The sequence below is a fragment of the Haliotis cracherodii genome, unplaced genomic scaffold, assembly GCF_022045235.1.
Source record: "Haliotis cracherodii isolate W230 unplaced genomic scaffold, xgHalCrac1.p SCAF_4, whole genome shotgun sequence".
Taxonomy (NCBI): Eukaryota; Metazoa; Mollusca; class Gastropoda; order Lepetellida; family Haliotidae; genus Haliotis; species Haliotis cracherodii.
The window spans coordinates 73,342,488-73,356,362 of record NW_027266297.1 but is presented as its reverse complement, the minus strand read 5'-3'; the positions used below and the strand labels follow the sequence as shown (position 1 = coordinate 73,356,362).

At 37.8% G+C, this 13,875-nt stretch overlaps 1 protein-coding gene across 1 annotated transcript in view; it reads right to left on the bottom strand.

Moving 5' to 3' along the window:
* LOC139479683 (tartrate-resistant acid phosphatase type 5-like) overlaps positions 1 to 12,978 on the bottom strand; it is a 30,968-nt gene extending 17,990 nt beyond the window's left edge. Inside the window, exons 1-4 of the mRNA XM_071262527.1 lie at positions 12,799 to 12,978; positions 11,680 to 11,885; positions 10,599 to 10,723; positions 9,989 to 10,189 (exon numbers count right to left, since the gene is read on the bottom strand). Of these exons, the coding sequence (XP_071118628.1) occupies positions 9,989 to 10,189; positions 10,599 to 10,723; positions 11,680 to 11,885; positions 12,799 to 12,847 (581 nt within the window). The 5' untranslated portion in view covers positions 12,848 to 12,978. The remainder of the gene's footprint in view (positions 1 to 9,988; positions 10,190 to 10,598; positions 10,724 to 11,679; positions 11,886 to 12,798) is intronic.
* Between the last annotated feature and the right edge of the window lie 897 nt (positions 12,979 to 13,875).

The following is a 13,875-nucleotide window of genomic DNA, read 5'->3' as shown; positions in this document are numbered from 1 at the left end:
ACCACCACCTGGAGTCAATGATATAAATTTCTCTATTATTTTACAAGTAGGCCAGATTATATACTCTTCTTGGTAATTGATGATCGTATTTGTTTGGTTTACTGATATAATATTTACCTTGTGGTAATTCTCTCAATTTGATAATTTTGTCTATGAACATAAATGTTTTGTGTTCTTGATTTGTTGGTTTGACATTGCTGATATAATAATTTTGTCCATGAACATAAATGTTGTAATTCTCCATTTTTATATATTTATGTAAGCATTTGTCTAAATGTGATCTAATGATAGTAAGCAATCTATTTTTAATCTCCAACCAGTTCTTTGGTTTTGGCACGGAATAACTGACGCACTTGTTGCCTCCCCTGTTCTATGAACTTTTTTTTCTCGTCTTCGCTAATACCACTGGTCTTATGAGATTTTGATCGAATCTCCTGCTTCATTGCGTTGTATTTGGTGAGTTCCGACAACACTAAACGAAACTCCTCCTCTGATATCTTACAATCAGCCATTGCTGTTGAAATATGATCCTCAATGCTGTTCAACTTTGCTTTGGTGAGTATCCGAATACTATCGTGTTTTAATGCTTTTTTTTGCAACCTTCGAGAAATGAATTTTATCGTTATTCCTGCCAGTCCCGAGACTCCAGCCGCTATTTCCATGCCGAGCACAATAGGCGCGGCGATTATAGTTGATAATAAACCAACACCTGCTACACCGAGTCCCATGCCAGCTGCTACAAGCGCTGTGTCAACTCCGTCCAGAGCATTCACGGCTCTGCGATACTTTTTATACAATCCAAGTCTCAACTCTCCTTCTCTATTCGATGTTTTATGTCGCTTATTTGATGTAATCAAAATCCATCAACAGTATCCATCTTTTCAAATGCCTCATCGAGCGCCGGATATAAACTCATAGTGTATATTACGGTCATACAATAGTCTTTAATTGGTCTTGCTTAAATATTTTGAGAGTATACATCAACCATATCAAATTAATATTATACGGCAAGAATATCTTAGTAAGAGAAATACTACCACTTTTAATAATTTGGACCCCCTCGAGGGTTGCAACGGGTGATGCTCCAATATGAATAATACTGCAACATCGACGCTCGTGTTTCTTGATCCATTTAATCGACAGACCTGGTAATATTTTGAAGGCATCTTCCGGTGCATCTCCGAACAAGACTTCAATAATAAGCGTAGAAATATCATCGAATTCAGTAACCAAATTAAAACTAACATTTTTTAAGGCCGGACGACTATATAACATATGACCTGGGTCTTCTGGTAGGGGGGGTGACTAACAAACTTTTTCGTTTTAACGGGATATAAGCCGCGAGTATGATGCCACTATTTATTATCTTAGTTAAATTATGTGCCTTACCTGTCATCACATAAGGTGGGGTAATGACGATATTCAGTAGTTACTCGATGTTTGCTTCGACCATAGTCCATTTATCATCGCCATTGAGGATAATATTGTACGAAGTGTTTTTATGGAGTCTACTAACGTCGACATTGCTTAAATCTTCTAGATTACCCGTGAATGTAACTTCTTTCTGCTTGTATACATTATCGTGTAAGTGTAAAGCGTATAACTTACCATCAGTACCGGGTTTACCGAATCCTTCTGTGTCTCCGAGATCGGAAAGCGCAATTGTATTACATTGTCTGAGCGTTCCAGGGCCTGATGAATCAACCATTATTTATAATATGGAGTGTTACACTTAAGTATCCTATATGTACAGGTTGGTGTTTTACATCTAATACAGAAATTTTGAGGTCTGAAATAATACCCTGCTTTAATTTTTTATATTGTAATGTTGAGAAAGAGTCTGTTCTACCGCTATTGTTTTTTTCATCTTTTACTGGAACAGATCTGAGCAGAGTTGAAGGACTTTCCAGTTGAATATTATCCGTTGTACTTATTTGATCAAGATGGATGCACAACTCTTTATAGGGAACTAAATCGGGCAATTTACCTCCATGTAGCACTGTTTTGTTGGGTGGTATTACTCCTGCCCGTGCATATCCAAGTGTAATTGCTAAGTTCTCGTAAAGAGTTACACCTTTTTCTCCAGAGTCTAATTTTAGTATCCCATGCGACTCATTTTGTGTGAGACTAGTTCCATTAGGCTTAAAAATTTCATCATTGAGTGAGCATACCCTGTAATACCCATCAGGTATAATAATACCATTTTTTTCATATAATATAGACATCTTATTATTACCTCTCACAGTATTTATAATGGTCCACCTCGGGTAATACGTTACATCACATAGGGCGACTTCGAATTGACCAGCCGAGTTATCGATAGTATGAAGCAGTTGAATAGACTGACCATTTGTTATTCCCGGGAGTGTAACATACATATTAAATATACAATGATACTATATCATAACTTAAATATGGAATCGAGATACATTACTAATTAATCGATTATAGTAACTGCCCCTGGTTATGATTTTATCGTTAAATTCCCTGATATCTTTGAAAAATACAGAGTCACATCAACTAGCGATAAAATGGTACACGATTGGTTTCACAATCCGATGCAATTTTGGCAGAATCAGTTAAACTTTGCCATATGGTGTGCCACAACGGGATGTGGCGTATCTCTTTATTCCCCAGGATTTGAACTATATAAGTCTGTTATAACATTTCAGGTGTACTATCAGATTAGACGTATACTTAAAGAAATTAGTGCTCCATTACCGCAGGATCGAGCAGGGAATTCCACAAATAATCCGTACAATAGGTTCGCGTATGAGCGTATTTGTCAGGAATTTAATATTTCTAAGAGTAAAGATTGGCGTATTAAAGGAATTAACCATGGTCTAGGTGTTCCGTACAGCGGACAAAGAACTGTTAAAGAAGTCAGTGATGATTTAGTTAAAAAAACTCATCAACCATTCGATCCATTTAAGTTGTTACAGAAAAACAATCTTTTTGTAACAATGCATAATCTTTATCATGGCTGGGAACTTTCGAGTAACGATTGGAGAGGTTCTCTTATGAGTTTTAAGGGTGGTTTGGCTTATATTGTTACAAAATTTATACAAATGAACGATACCGCAAACGCTTGGAATGAATTTCTTAATGATAAAACGGAAAATGATTTTACTAACCCAGGAGTTGTAAGAGTTAATGAATCCATAAGAACTTATGTATGGGCAATTCTCTGTGCACAATCGTAAACCCGAACGTCCATTATCGGTTCTGGGACGGCGCTCGATGCGCAAAAACAGTTTGTCGAAACGTGGAGGACGCCATTAATTCACCAGCTGACATACCATCGTCTATAAAACATTATCAAGATGTATTACAGTACCCTCAATCCAAAGTGGACTACGTTTAAGCGCCGGGACTATACATGTCTCCGAGTAATATGGAACTTAAGATCGGTCAAGTGGTTATAATAATAAAATTGTTATTGCTACCGATCAACAAAATACAGGTAAAAATTCAGATATTAATGTCGATTTAATAACGCAAACAAACACAGGCAAAACGGGAATAGTCAAGCCACATTTATCTACTATCACTAAAATATCTACTGACGCACAACCACAAGTACCACCGCATATTGCGGCTAAAAATCAACAACATATCGATGAAAAAACAACGCTTGTATTAGGTAGAGTCTCGGCTGGTTTACTCATGATTTGGTTAAATAGTTCTTAGCGGATATGTACAACAGCCCTGCAATTGCTACGATCAGTGCCCACTTTTGACTTAGCCAAGTGGTGGTCTTAGCTAATAAATTCAAGAGCCAGGAAACAATACTCCCTATTATACCGGGAAGTGCAGCCGTGGCTTTCTCAGCCAGCTTTCCCAGTGCTGAACCTAATGCTTTTAAATGCTTTTTTATCCACTCTTTTATACCATCCCTATCAGTAGGCCGTGATTCGCCACTACCACCTGTACTGCCACCGGTTAACGTGAGAGTCAAAGTCGATATAATAAATCCCAACGCGGTTAAAATACTGACAATTGTTATTCCCTGTTCCCTGAACAATGTTTTAATTTTATCGGCCAGTGTAGTGTCATCGTTGAGGACTTGATCGATAGTTTCTCGAATTTGACTGATTTGTGAACGAAGTGCCTTTCTATTACTGGAAGCAGCTTCGAGGCGGGCCGATCTTTCGTCTTCTAAGTTATGTAATCTTTCCGCTACGCGGCGTCTACTGAACTCATCACCCGCCTGTTCAAGTTTTGTTTTCTCATAAGCTATATGCTTGTCGATTTCGGATAGCTTGGCTATATTATTGATGAGTTCTCCCCCCATTGTTCGCATTGCCTTGTCAAGACCTCGTAATTCCCTAATACTGAACTCTGAGGATGGTACCTGTAACGTGGAATTATCGTAATAGGTATCCAAGATTTCCCCGAGTCCGTCCGAGGCCACCTTCGAGGAAGCTTCCAAATTATCTATGTTACCGAGTTCATCACGCACATACCGAACAACCTTAGTAGTCTTCGCGGAAAGTCGTGAGTAGTCTACAAAACCTAATTCATCACGAACAGTGCTGATACCGTGTTTACCAACTATCGTAGACAAGGCTAAGGGCTTACGAGTACGAGAATTCATAAGATCAATATCCGGAGAGCCTCGCAGTCGCAATATTCCTTTTCTATCTATCTCAAACTTTGAATAGTCACAAACCATAGGACTATCATCTTTAAAGGTATCGTAATAATCATTGACGGTTGATTGTAAAAGTTCATCGTTAAGTTTCATGCCACCAAAGCTGGTTTCATCAGTACCCTCTTCGATTGTACTCGGGTTATCAAAATCATCTAGATCAATATCATCCATTTTCATATTAAACATAGGGTACATAAAAAATGTCTTCGCAATACGGACGCAAGTTAAACCCACAACCTAGATTCTTTGTTGATGGAAATACAAACCGAGGATGTGTTTAAAGATATGGCAGAAAAAATAGATATGTAAGACACGAGCGATTACCCTAAAGATAATCCACTGCACAGCGTAGTAAATAAAAAGGTGTTAGGTAAGATGAAGGATGAATGTGCTGGGACTCCTATAGCCGAGTATGTTGGATTAAGACCTTAGATTTATTCTATAAGGAAGTCCGATAATGGAGAGATAAGAAAAGCTAAGGGTGTTAAAAAGTATGCGGTGAATAAGCATATCAAACACGAACAGTATAAAGAAGCATTATTCAACGGTAGAACGTTCAAACACGAGATGAACTCTTTAAGAAGTTACAATCATAGGATATATGGATTAAGAATGAACAAGACATCATTATCCCCCTCAGATACAAAGAGATGGATTGATAAGGATGGTGTAACTACCTATGCTTATGGTTATTTAGGGCGGTAATACCGTACCGTCGGGAACTATGAACAACTCTTCTCGTACAAATGCCCTGCCCGGTCCATCTTTTAGATAATAAAGAATAGGCTCTCCTTCTTTCATAACCAATCGACTAATGTTATATGTCTTAAGAGACCATATGGGATCGGTTGCGCGACGTAGGCCTCCTTCGAGTTCACCGGGCTGGTATAAATATCTTACCCTTACTCTATCCGGAAGTTTTTGTTCTTTGCCTCTCCTTGGTGCTGAAGATTCGGAAGTCACATATTTCATTTTAATCGCATCGCATGGTTTCTTCCCTATTAATCTCGTTACTTCATTATTCAGCGCTGATACAACGGCTGATAAACGTGTCACCCATTCGGTTGATCTCAATCGTTCGGATTTCATTTCGATCCCTTACTGATAGCCAAACAAACGTTCCGCTAATGTCCGGTTAAATCTTTCAACGATAGCTTGACCACGGTGGGCCTCTCTTTCACCACGCCTGATTTCGACATCGTGCTTTGTTAACAGTTAAGTTATTGATCCCATAAACTCGCAACCGGGATTTACTTGAAATAGCTTAGGCCATTTTAGTGGTCTGCGTTTATATATGCGGCTCAGTGCATTAGCTACTTCTGTTGAATCTTTCGAGGTTAATGGCTCAGCCTCTTTGTATCGACTAGCCACATCCACTAAGGTTAAAGCGTATTTATACGTTTTGCGTCTTACCTTATCATGGGGAAGAAACAAGAGGTCAGTCTGATGAACTTCATTCGTTGTAAAAATATCAAACTTCTTCCTCGGTATATAACGCGGTGCCGGTAAATATATTTGCCACATCGCTTATTTCTTTAACCAATCCATGGCCACATCTTTAGATACATTAGCCGCGGTGGCTCATTTTTTTATTGCTCCTACACCTTTAAATATCCTCGTGGGCTATAGTAAATTTTATTCATTATTAATTAATATTGATATTTCTTTTAATATGACTCATGACTATCGTTGAATCAAATAATCATTTTGACATAAAAAATGCCACCTGTAGTAGCGGCATAGGTATATAAATCCGGCTCCAGTGGAGTTGCGGCAGAACCCCCATTACCTATAAAAATTTATATCATAGAAGCATTGATTGACTCCAGGTGGTGGTGAACTAGAGTCAATTTCACTTAATCTCATGACTATCGTTGAATCACATAGTCATTTTGGCATTTGTGTAGTGGTGGTATTGGTATATAAATCTTGCTCCAGTGGGGTTGCGGCAGAACCCCCATTACCTATACTACTTGATACAGGTATAAGATGATTTTGGTGGAGAAGACTTTTCACCGACTTGCTCTTCTGACGCCTGCACAGCTATATATATGTTCTATATTGTATATCACTCAGTCTTGTATGTTCTATATTGTATATCACCCAGCCATGTATGTTCTATATTGTATATCGCCCAGTCGTATATGTTCTACAGTGTATATCACCCAGTCATGTATGTTCTATATTGTACATCGCCCAGTCGTGTATGTTCTATAGTGTATATCACCCAGTCGTGTATGTTCTATATTATATATCATACAGTCTTGTTTGTTTTACATTGTATATCACCCAGTCTGTATGTTCTTTATCTATATCATGCAGTGTTGTATGTTCTATGTTGTATATCACCCAGTGTTGTATGTTCTATGTAACATATCACCCAGTCTTGTATGTTCTATGTTGCATATCACTCAGTCTTGTATTGTCTATATTGTATATCACCCAGTAGTCGTGTATGTTCTATATTGTATATCACTCAGACTTGTATTGTCTATATTGTATATCTCCCAGTAGTCGTGTATGTTCTATATTGTATATCACCCAGTAGTCATGTATGTTCTATATGGTATATAACCAAGACTTGTAGCAATGCTTCTCTAACTCTGCTTGGGCTGCCCATTGTTTGTTGATTAATCGGACATTTCTACACATTTTGGACACTTGATTTTAAGCAAAACCCAATTCCATCTTCGTGATTCACTAACATGAGTCCATTGTAGGTATCTTTACAGTCACCTTACCTGATTTTTGCGTCACAATATCTGATAATGATACAGGTATAAGATGATTTGGGTGGAGAAGTCTTTTCAGCGACTTGCTGTTCTGACGCATGCGAGGCTATATATATGTTCAATGTTGAATATCACGCAGTCTTGTATGTTCTATATTGTATATCGCCCAGTCGTGTTTGTTCTATAGTGTATATCACCCAGTCATGTATGTTCTATATTATATATCACCCAGTCTTGTATGTTCTATATTGTAAATCACCCAGTCTTGTATGTTCTATATTGTATATCTCTCAGTCTGGTAAGTTCTATATTGTATATCACCCAGTCTTGTATGTTCCATATTGTATATCACTCAGTCTTGTTTGTTCTATAGTGTATATCACAGAGTCTTGTGTGTTCTATATCGCATATCATGCAGTCTTGTATGTTCTATGTTGTATATCATCCAGTGTTGTATGTTCTATGTAGCATATTACCCAGTCTTGTATGTTCTATGTTGTATATCACTGTCTTGTATGATCTATATTGTAAATAACCCAGTCTTGTATGTTCTATATTGTATATCACCCAGACTTGTATGTTCTATATTGTATATCACCAAGACTTGTAGCAATGTTTCACTAACTCTGCTTGGGCTGCCCATTGTTTGTTGATTAATCGGACGCTCAGTCAATCAGCACTGGTGCACTTGTGTAAGTTCTCCTTCACATTTCTACACATTTTGGACACTTGATTTTAAGCAAAACCCAAAATCATCTTCGTGATTCACTAACATGAGTCCATTGTAGGTATCTTCACAGTCACCTTACCTGATTTTTGTGTCACAATATCTGATAATGATAAATGGTATAAGATGATTTGGGTGGAGAAGACTTTCCAGCGACTTGCTCTTCTAACGCATGCGAGGCTATATATATGTTCTATATTGTATATCACCCAGTCATGTTTGTTCTATATTGTATATCGCCCAGTCGTGTATGTTCTATATTGTATATCACCCAGTCATGTATGTTCTATATTGTATCTCACTCAGTCTTGTATGTTCTACATTGTATATCACCCAGTCTTGTATGTTCTACATTGTATATCGCCCAGTCGTGTATGTTCTATATTGTATATCACCCAGTAGTCATGTATGTTCTATATTGTAAATCGCCCAGTCGTGTATGTTCCATATTGTATATCACTCAGTCTTGTTTGTTCTATAGTGTATATCACCGAGTCTTGTGTGTTCTATATCGCATATCATGCAGTCTTGTATGTTCTATGTTGTATATCACCCAGTGTTGTATGTTCTATGTAGCATATCACCCAGTCTTGTATGTTCTATGATGTATATCACTCAGTCTTGTATGTTCTATGTTGCATATCACTCAGTCTTGTATTGTCTATATTGTGTATCACCCAGTAGTCGTGTATGTTCTATATTGTATATCACTCAGTCTTGTATGTTCTATGTTGCATATCACTCAGTGTTGTATGTTCTATGTAGCATATCACCCAGTCTTGTATGTTCTATGTTGTATATCACTCAGTCTTGTATGTTCTATGTTGTATATCACCCAGTCTTGTATGTTCTATGTTGTATATCACTCAGTGTTGTATGTTCTATGTAGCATATCACCCAGTCTTGTATGTTCTATGTTGTATATCACTCAGTGTTGTATGTTCTATGTTGCATATCACTCAGTCTTGTATTGTCTATATTGTATATCACCCAGTAGTGGTGTATGTTCTATACTGTATATCACCCAGACTTGTATGTGCTATATTGTATATCACCCAGTCTTGTATGTTCTACATTGTATATCACCCAGTCTTGTATGTTCTACATTGTATATCGCCCAGTCGTGTATGTTCTATATTGTATATCACCCAGTAGTCATGTATGTTCTATATTGTAAATCGCCCAGTCGTGTATGTTCCATATTGTATATCACTCAGTCTTGTTTGTTCTATAGTGTATATCACCGAGTCTTGTGTGTTCTATATCGCATATCATGCAGTCTTGTATGTTCTATGTCGTATATCACCCAGTGTTGTATGTTCTATGTAGCATATCACCCAGTCTTGTATGTTCTATGATGTATATCACTCAGTCTTGTATGTTCTATGTTGCATATCACTCAGTCTTGTATTGTCTATATTGTGTATCACCCAGTAGTCCTGTATGTTCTATATTGTATATCACTCAGTCTTGTATGTTCTATGTTGCATATCACTCAGTGTTGTATGTTCTATGTTGCATATCACCCAGTCTTGTATGTTCTATGTTGTATATCACTCAGTCTTGTATGTTCTATGTTGTATATCACCCAGTGTTGTATGTTCTATGTAGCATATCACCCAGTCTTGTACGTTCTATGTTGTATATCACTCAGTCTTGTATTGTCTATATTGTATATCACCCAGTAGTGGTGTATGTTCTATATTGTATATCACCCAGACTTGTATGTGCTATATTGTATATCACCCAGTAGTCGTGTATGTTCTATATTGTATATCACCCAGACTTGTATGTTCTATGTTTCATGTCATGCATTCTAACATTTCCTATGTTTTGCTTGTGTTGATGGTGCCATGCATGTTGTATTTCACCTACTTGCTGGTTGCTAGCGTCTTGTCAATCCACTGCCACTGTGTTTCCGCGAATGCAATGTCAACTGGACCCTGGGGCTGCAGTCCATGGAAGTCATCAGCGACGTTGCCGCACAGTGTCACAGTGTCGGTCATCACAAAGTCTATAGTGGCGTCACTGTTCGGGATGTTGAAACTCAGTGGGTAGTAAAAGTTGGGATAGTTCCTGAAAAGAAAACTTCATTTCAAGAGTATGATACTACCTCAGAATATTAAATTGTTACAAATATATTGATTAAGAATCATCATTATCATCATCATCATCATCATCATCATAATAGTTGATGAGATAAGATAGAAACAGTTATGGTTTGTTTTTGTTTTTTCTTGTTTAACGTCGCACTCAGCAATATTCCAGCTATATGACAGCAGTCTGTAAATCATTAAGTCTGGACCAGACAATCCAGTGACTGACGCCATGTGCATCAATCCACTCAACTAGTATATGATGACATGCATAACCAAGTCAGCAAGCCTGACCACCCGATCACGTTAGTCACCTCGTAAGACAAGCATAGTCGCCTTTTAATAGGTGTACATGTATTGCAAAGAAAGCATGACAATAATTCACACACCATCGTTTGGAGACTTGAGAGTAGGCAATCTGTGCTGACACGTTTCCATTGTGATCATGGTTTCCTGCCACAAAGTACCACGGGACTTGCAGAGATGGCGCTGTGTACACTTGCTCAAACGTGAACTGTTTCCAACAATGACATTCATGGTTATATTACTGTTTGGTCAGTGAACATTAGGCTGGCTATCGATATGTATCTTAGAGATCGGTAATTGGTAACAAAATAACGATCAATTATCAATATATATCAGAGAAGTAACTTTGAGCAAATATCCAAAAAGCTTAGAAACATAACAACATGTTTCACATCACTGGTGAATGGGGACACATTTATGCACGGATTACTTTGTGAACTATTAAGATATAACAAAATGAGTTGCTTCCCGCTTCTGGCAATGGTAAAAAATTTGTCTGCCTCGGTAAAATAAAACCTTATTTCATCACACTTTTCATATCGATAATCGTTAATATTTCTTCTCATCGACAATAATTCTGATTATCAATCTTTTTCGCCAGCCCCAGTAAACATGGTAAACATAGGACTGTTTCCTCACTTCTAAGCAAGTAAACATGTTAAATGGTGATTTGAGTGTGTCGAATATGATTTAAGATTTGTGTAAATTGTAATTAATAAAATGCTGCAGTTGCAGAAACAACTGCCCTAGACTAGGGCTGGGATGAGTAACTCAGGTACCTGGGTCAGGTGGGCATTGAGTAGGACCCGGGTACCCACAGGACTACCCAGACCCGTGGTTAGTCATGTGATGTATTTTTTTATGAGAAAAAGTATCTAGAACTCTGTGGTTACACTACAAGTCACTAATGTTCCCATTTCTTTCTGACTATGCACCCATTCCTTCTGACTTTTCATATGTTCAAATAAAGATATAACTTTAGTTAACTTCAGTGTATGCATGACCAGATTGTTTAATTCATGTATCTAACTATGTTTTGCCCATATTGGACATTTTGTACCTATCTCTTGAGACCTACAGTGGGTACACCCGGGTAGTATATTTGGACTTGTCCCAGCCCTACCCCAGACTGACAATAAGCTCGGTGCTGTGACTAAGTCTGACCTTGAACCGAGGGTCGTCAACAGTCTTCACCCCATCATAGTAGAAGTTATCGCCCAGCTCCATGATGAACGAGACTCCGTACTTGTCAGCAATAGTAGCCATCTCCACCGACGTTCCCAGTTCCACGGGAGTTACATATGGGTAGGTAGGGAGTCCCCCCATGTCACCAATCACCAGGAAGCGCAGGCTCTCAACAGCCAAGCTGCCTGTATTGTTACAAAACATCAATACACATGTTGACACAAGGACATACCTGCCATTACCATGTTGTAGTATTTCATGATCCATACATAGATAAAGCTATTTATTTACAGCACTCGTAAACATACACATAAATTAATATATGCTTTTGTTCTGTTTTTATAAAGAACTAGAGTTTGTTTATTCAACTCTCGCATGTTTGGGACTTGTGACAACACTCTCCTGTGCATTTCGATTTCCCCCTGATGCCAACACACATATTTTCAAAAAACATCATTAACAGTAATTATGTGTCCAAATTTACATTCAAACAATTTTAAACTTGTATTTCAGAACCATGACAGAATCAAAGTTGTATTTGTTGACGTTGTGAAGTGCTTCATGTTAAATTTGCTCACGTGATGCACTGTCTTCAACAGCTGAGAGACTTGTGAAATGACTAAATGCCAGCTTAAATAGACGCCAGGTCAAAATCAACATTTATTTCCCAACATAGATATTTCTTTTGGCACTCAATAAAGCTGTATTCAATCGAAAGCATTTACCTTACAAAATGCGAACCACACACGTTTTCTTCAAATTACAAGTCCCATACCATGTTATTTAAAAGGTGTTTACTGTAATCAACCAACAGACGCCAGTCTTGAATGAACGCTTGGATATTTTAAGTTGACAGATGACAAAGTAGACACAATTCATGAATAACGACTTCTTTATTTACTGTAAGGGCGATATTTCGGTAAAATATACAGTTGCCAAGCAAGGCTACTATCATTGCTAACACATCATTTCACTTTGACCAGTGCCAATTATGGGTTTGTTCCATGATACGACACACACACCCCTCGCTAAAAATAGCCACTGTCACATGTCACAGTAAAACTGTAGGCCTACATCTGAACGTCAACAAAAGCTTACCTGTGACACAGACAAAAATTATAGACACGATGCTAGTTATTCTTGCCATGGCGTCTCTTCAACTGCTTGTGTACAAGTGACACAACCCACACGCTATCACGATAACGGGCTGTCAATCAAACACTTGACCAAGTTCAAAATCCAAACTTGTTTATAGACAGTCACGTTACGTCCGCCATGTTGGACATCACATGACACGGTCACGTGGTACAGCATCACGCCATTTTTCAAACAACTTATGTTTGTGGTCGAAGAATGGATTATGTGGTTCTTGGAGTTCTCGGAAAAATTCAGTCGCTACTGATCTTCCGAGAAAATTTAATACAACTTCTACAAATAGTGCCACATAAAGGATTTAGATAAGGACAGCTTATTATACCTGTGGCGCAGCTTTTCTCCAACAAATCATTGATTGATAGAAGAATATTTTGGTGATTTTTAAGTTCGGCAATAAGGATAAAACTAAATAGGTAGGAATGTGTGATACCGTAAAAATCGTTTGGTTATTTTTATAAAATCGATTTATTTTCATATTTTGATAGGTACGTATGGGAGAATAGATCTTCCCTCTCCCGGTGTAAACATCCGTTCCGACATTTGGAAGTCCTGTTCTCAGTTATTTCATCCATACAGAGGCGAACAGTGACAACCAAAACTTTAAATAAGCCAAGTAAATAGCATCAAATGTCCGTACTTCGTGTTTTGCCTTGTAAAAGAAGCCAGATATCCACTATCAATCTATCTAGGTGGTAAGTCAGTATATGTCATTTTGAATATCGCAACGAAAATTCGTTGGATACGTCATATGTTCGCACCAGAAAGATGTCGTCAATTTTGACTTTTTAATTTTTTCGCTTTGTTAATATTAATTGTTACGCTTGTAAACGACGGAAGGTAATTTTAACTTATGCCTTTATCAATTCTGAAATGAATGTTTAAAGAAAACATACGTATATTAGTCAAATTAGCCCTGCTACTTTGGAACGTTTTACAACCACGTGGTCAAAACATGACAATGTCGTTTCTTTCTATGTACACTGGCGTTTCAAACAAATGGGAGTTAACTAAAGACTTGAG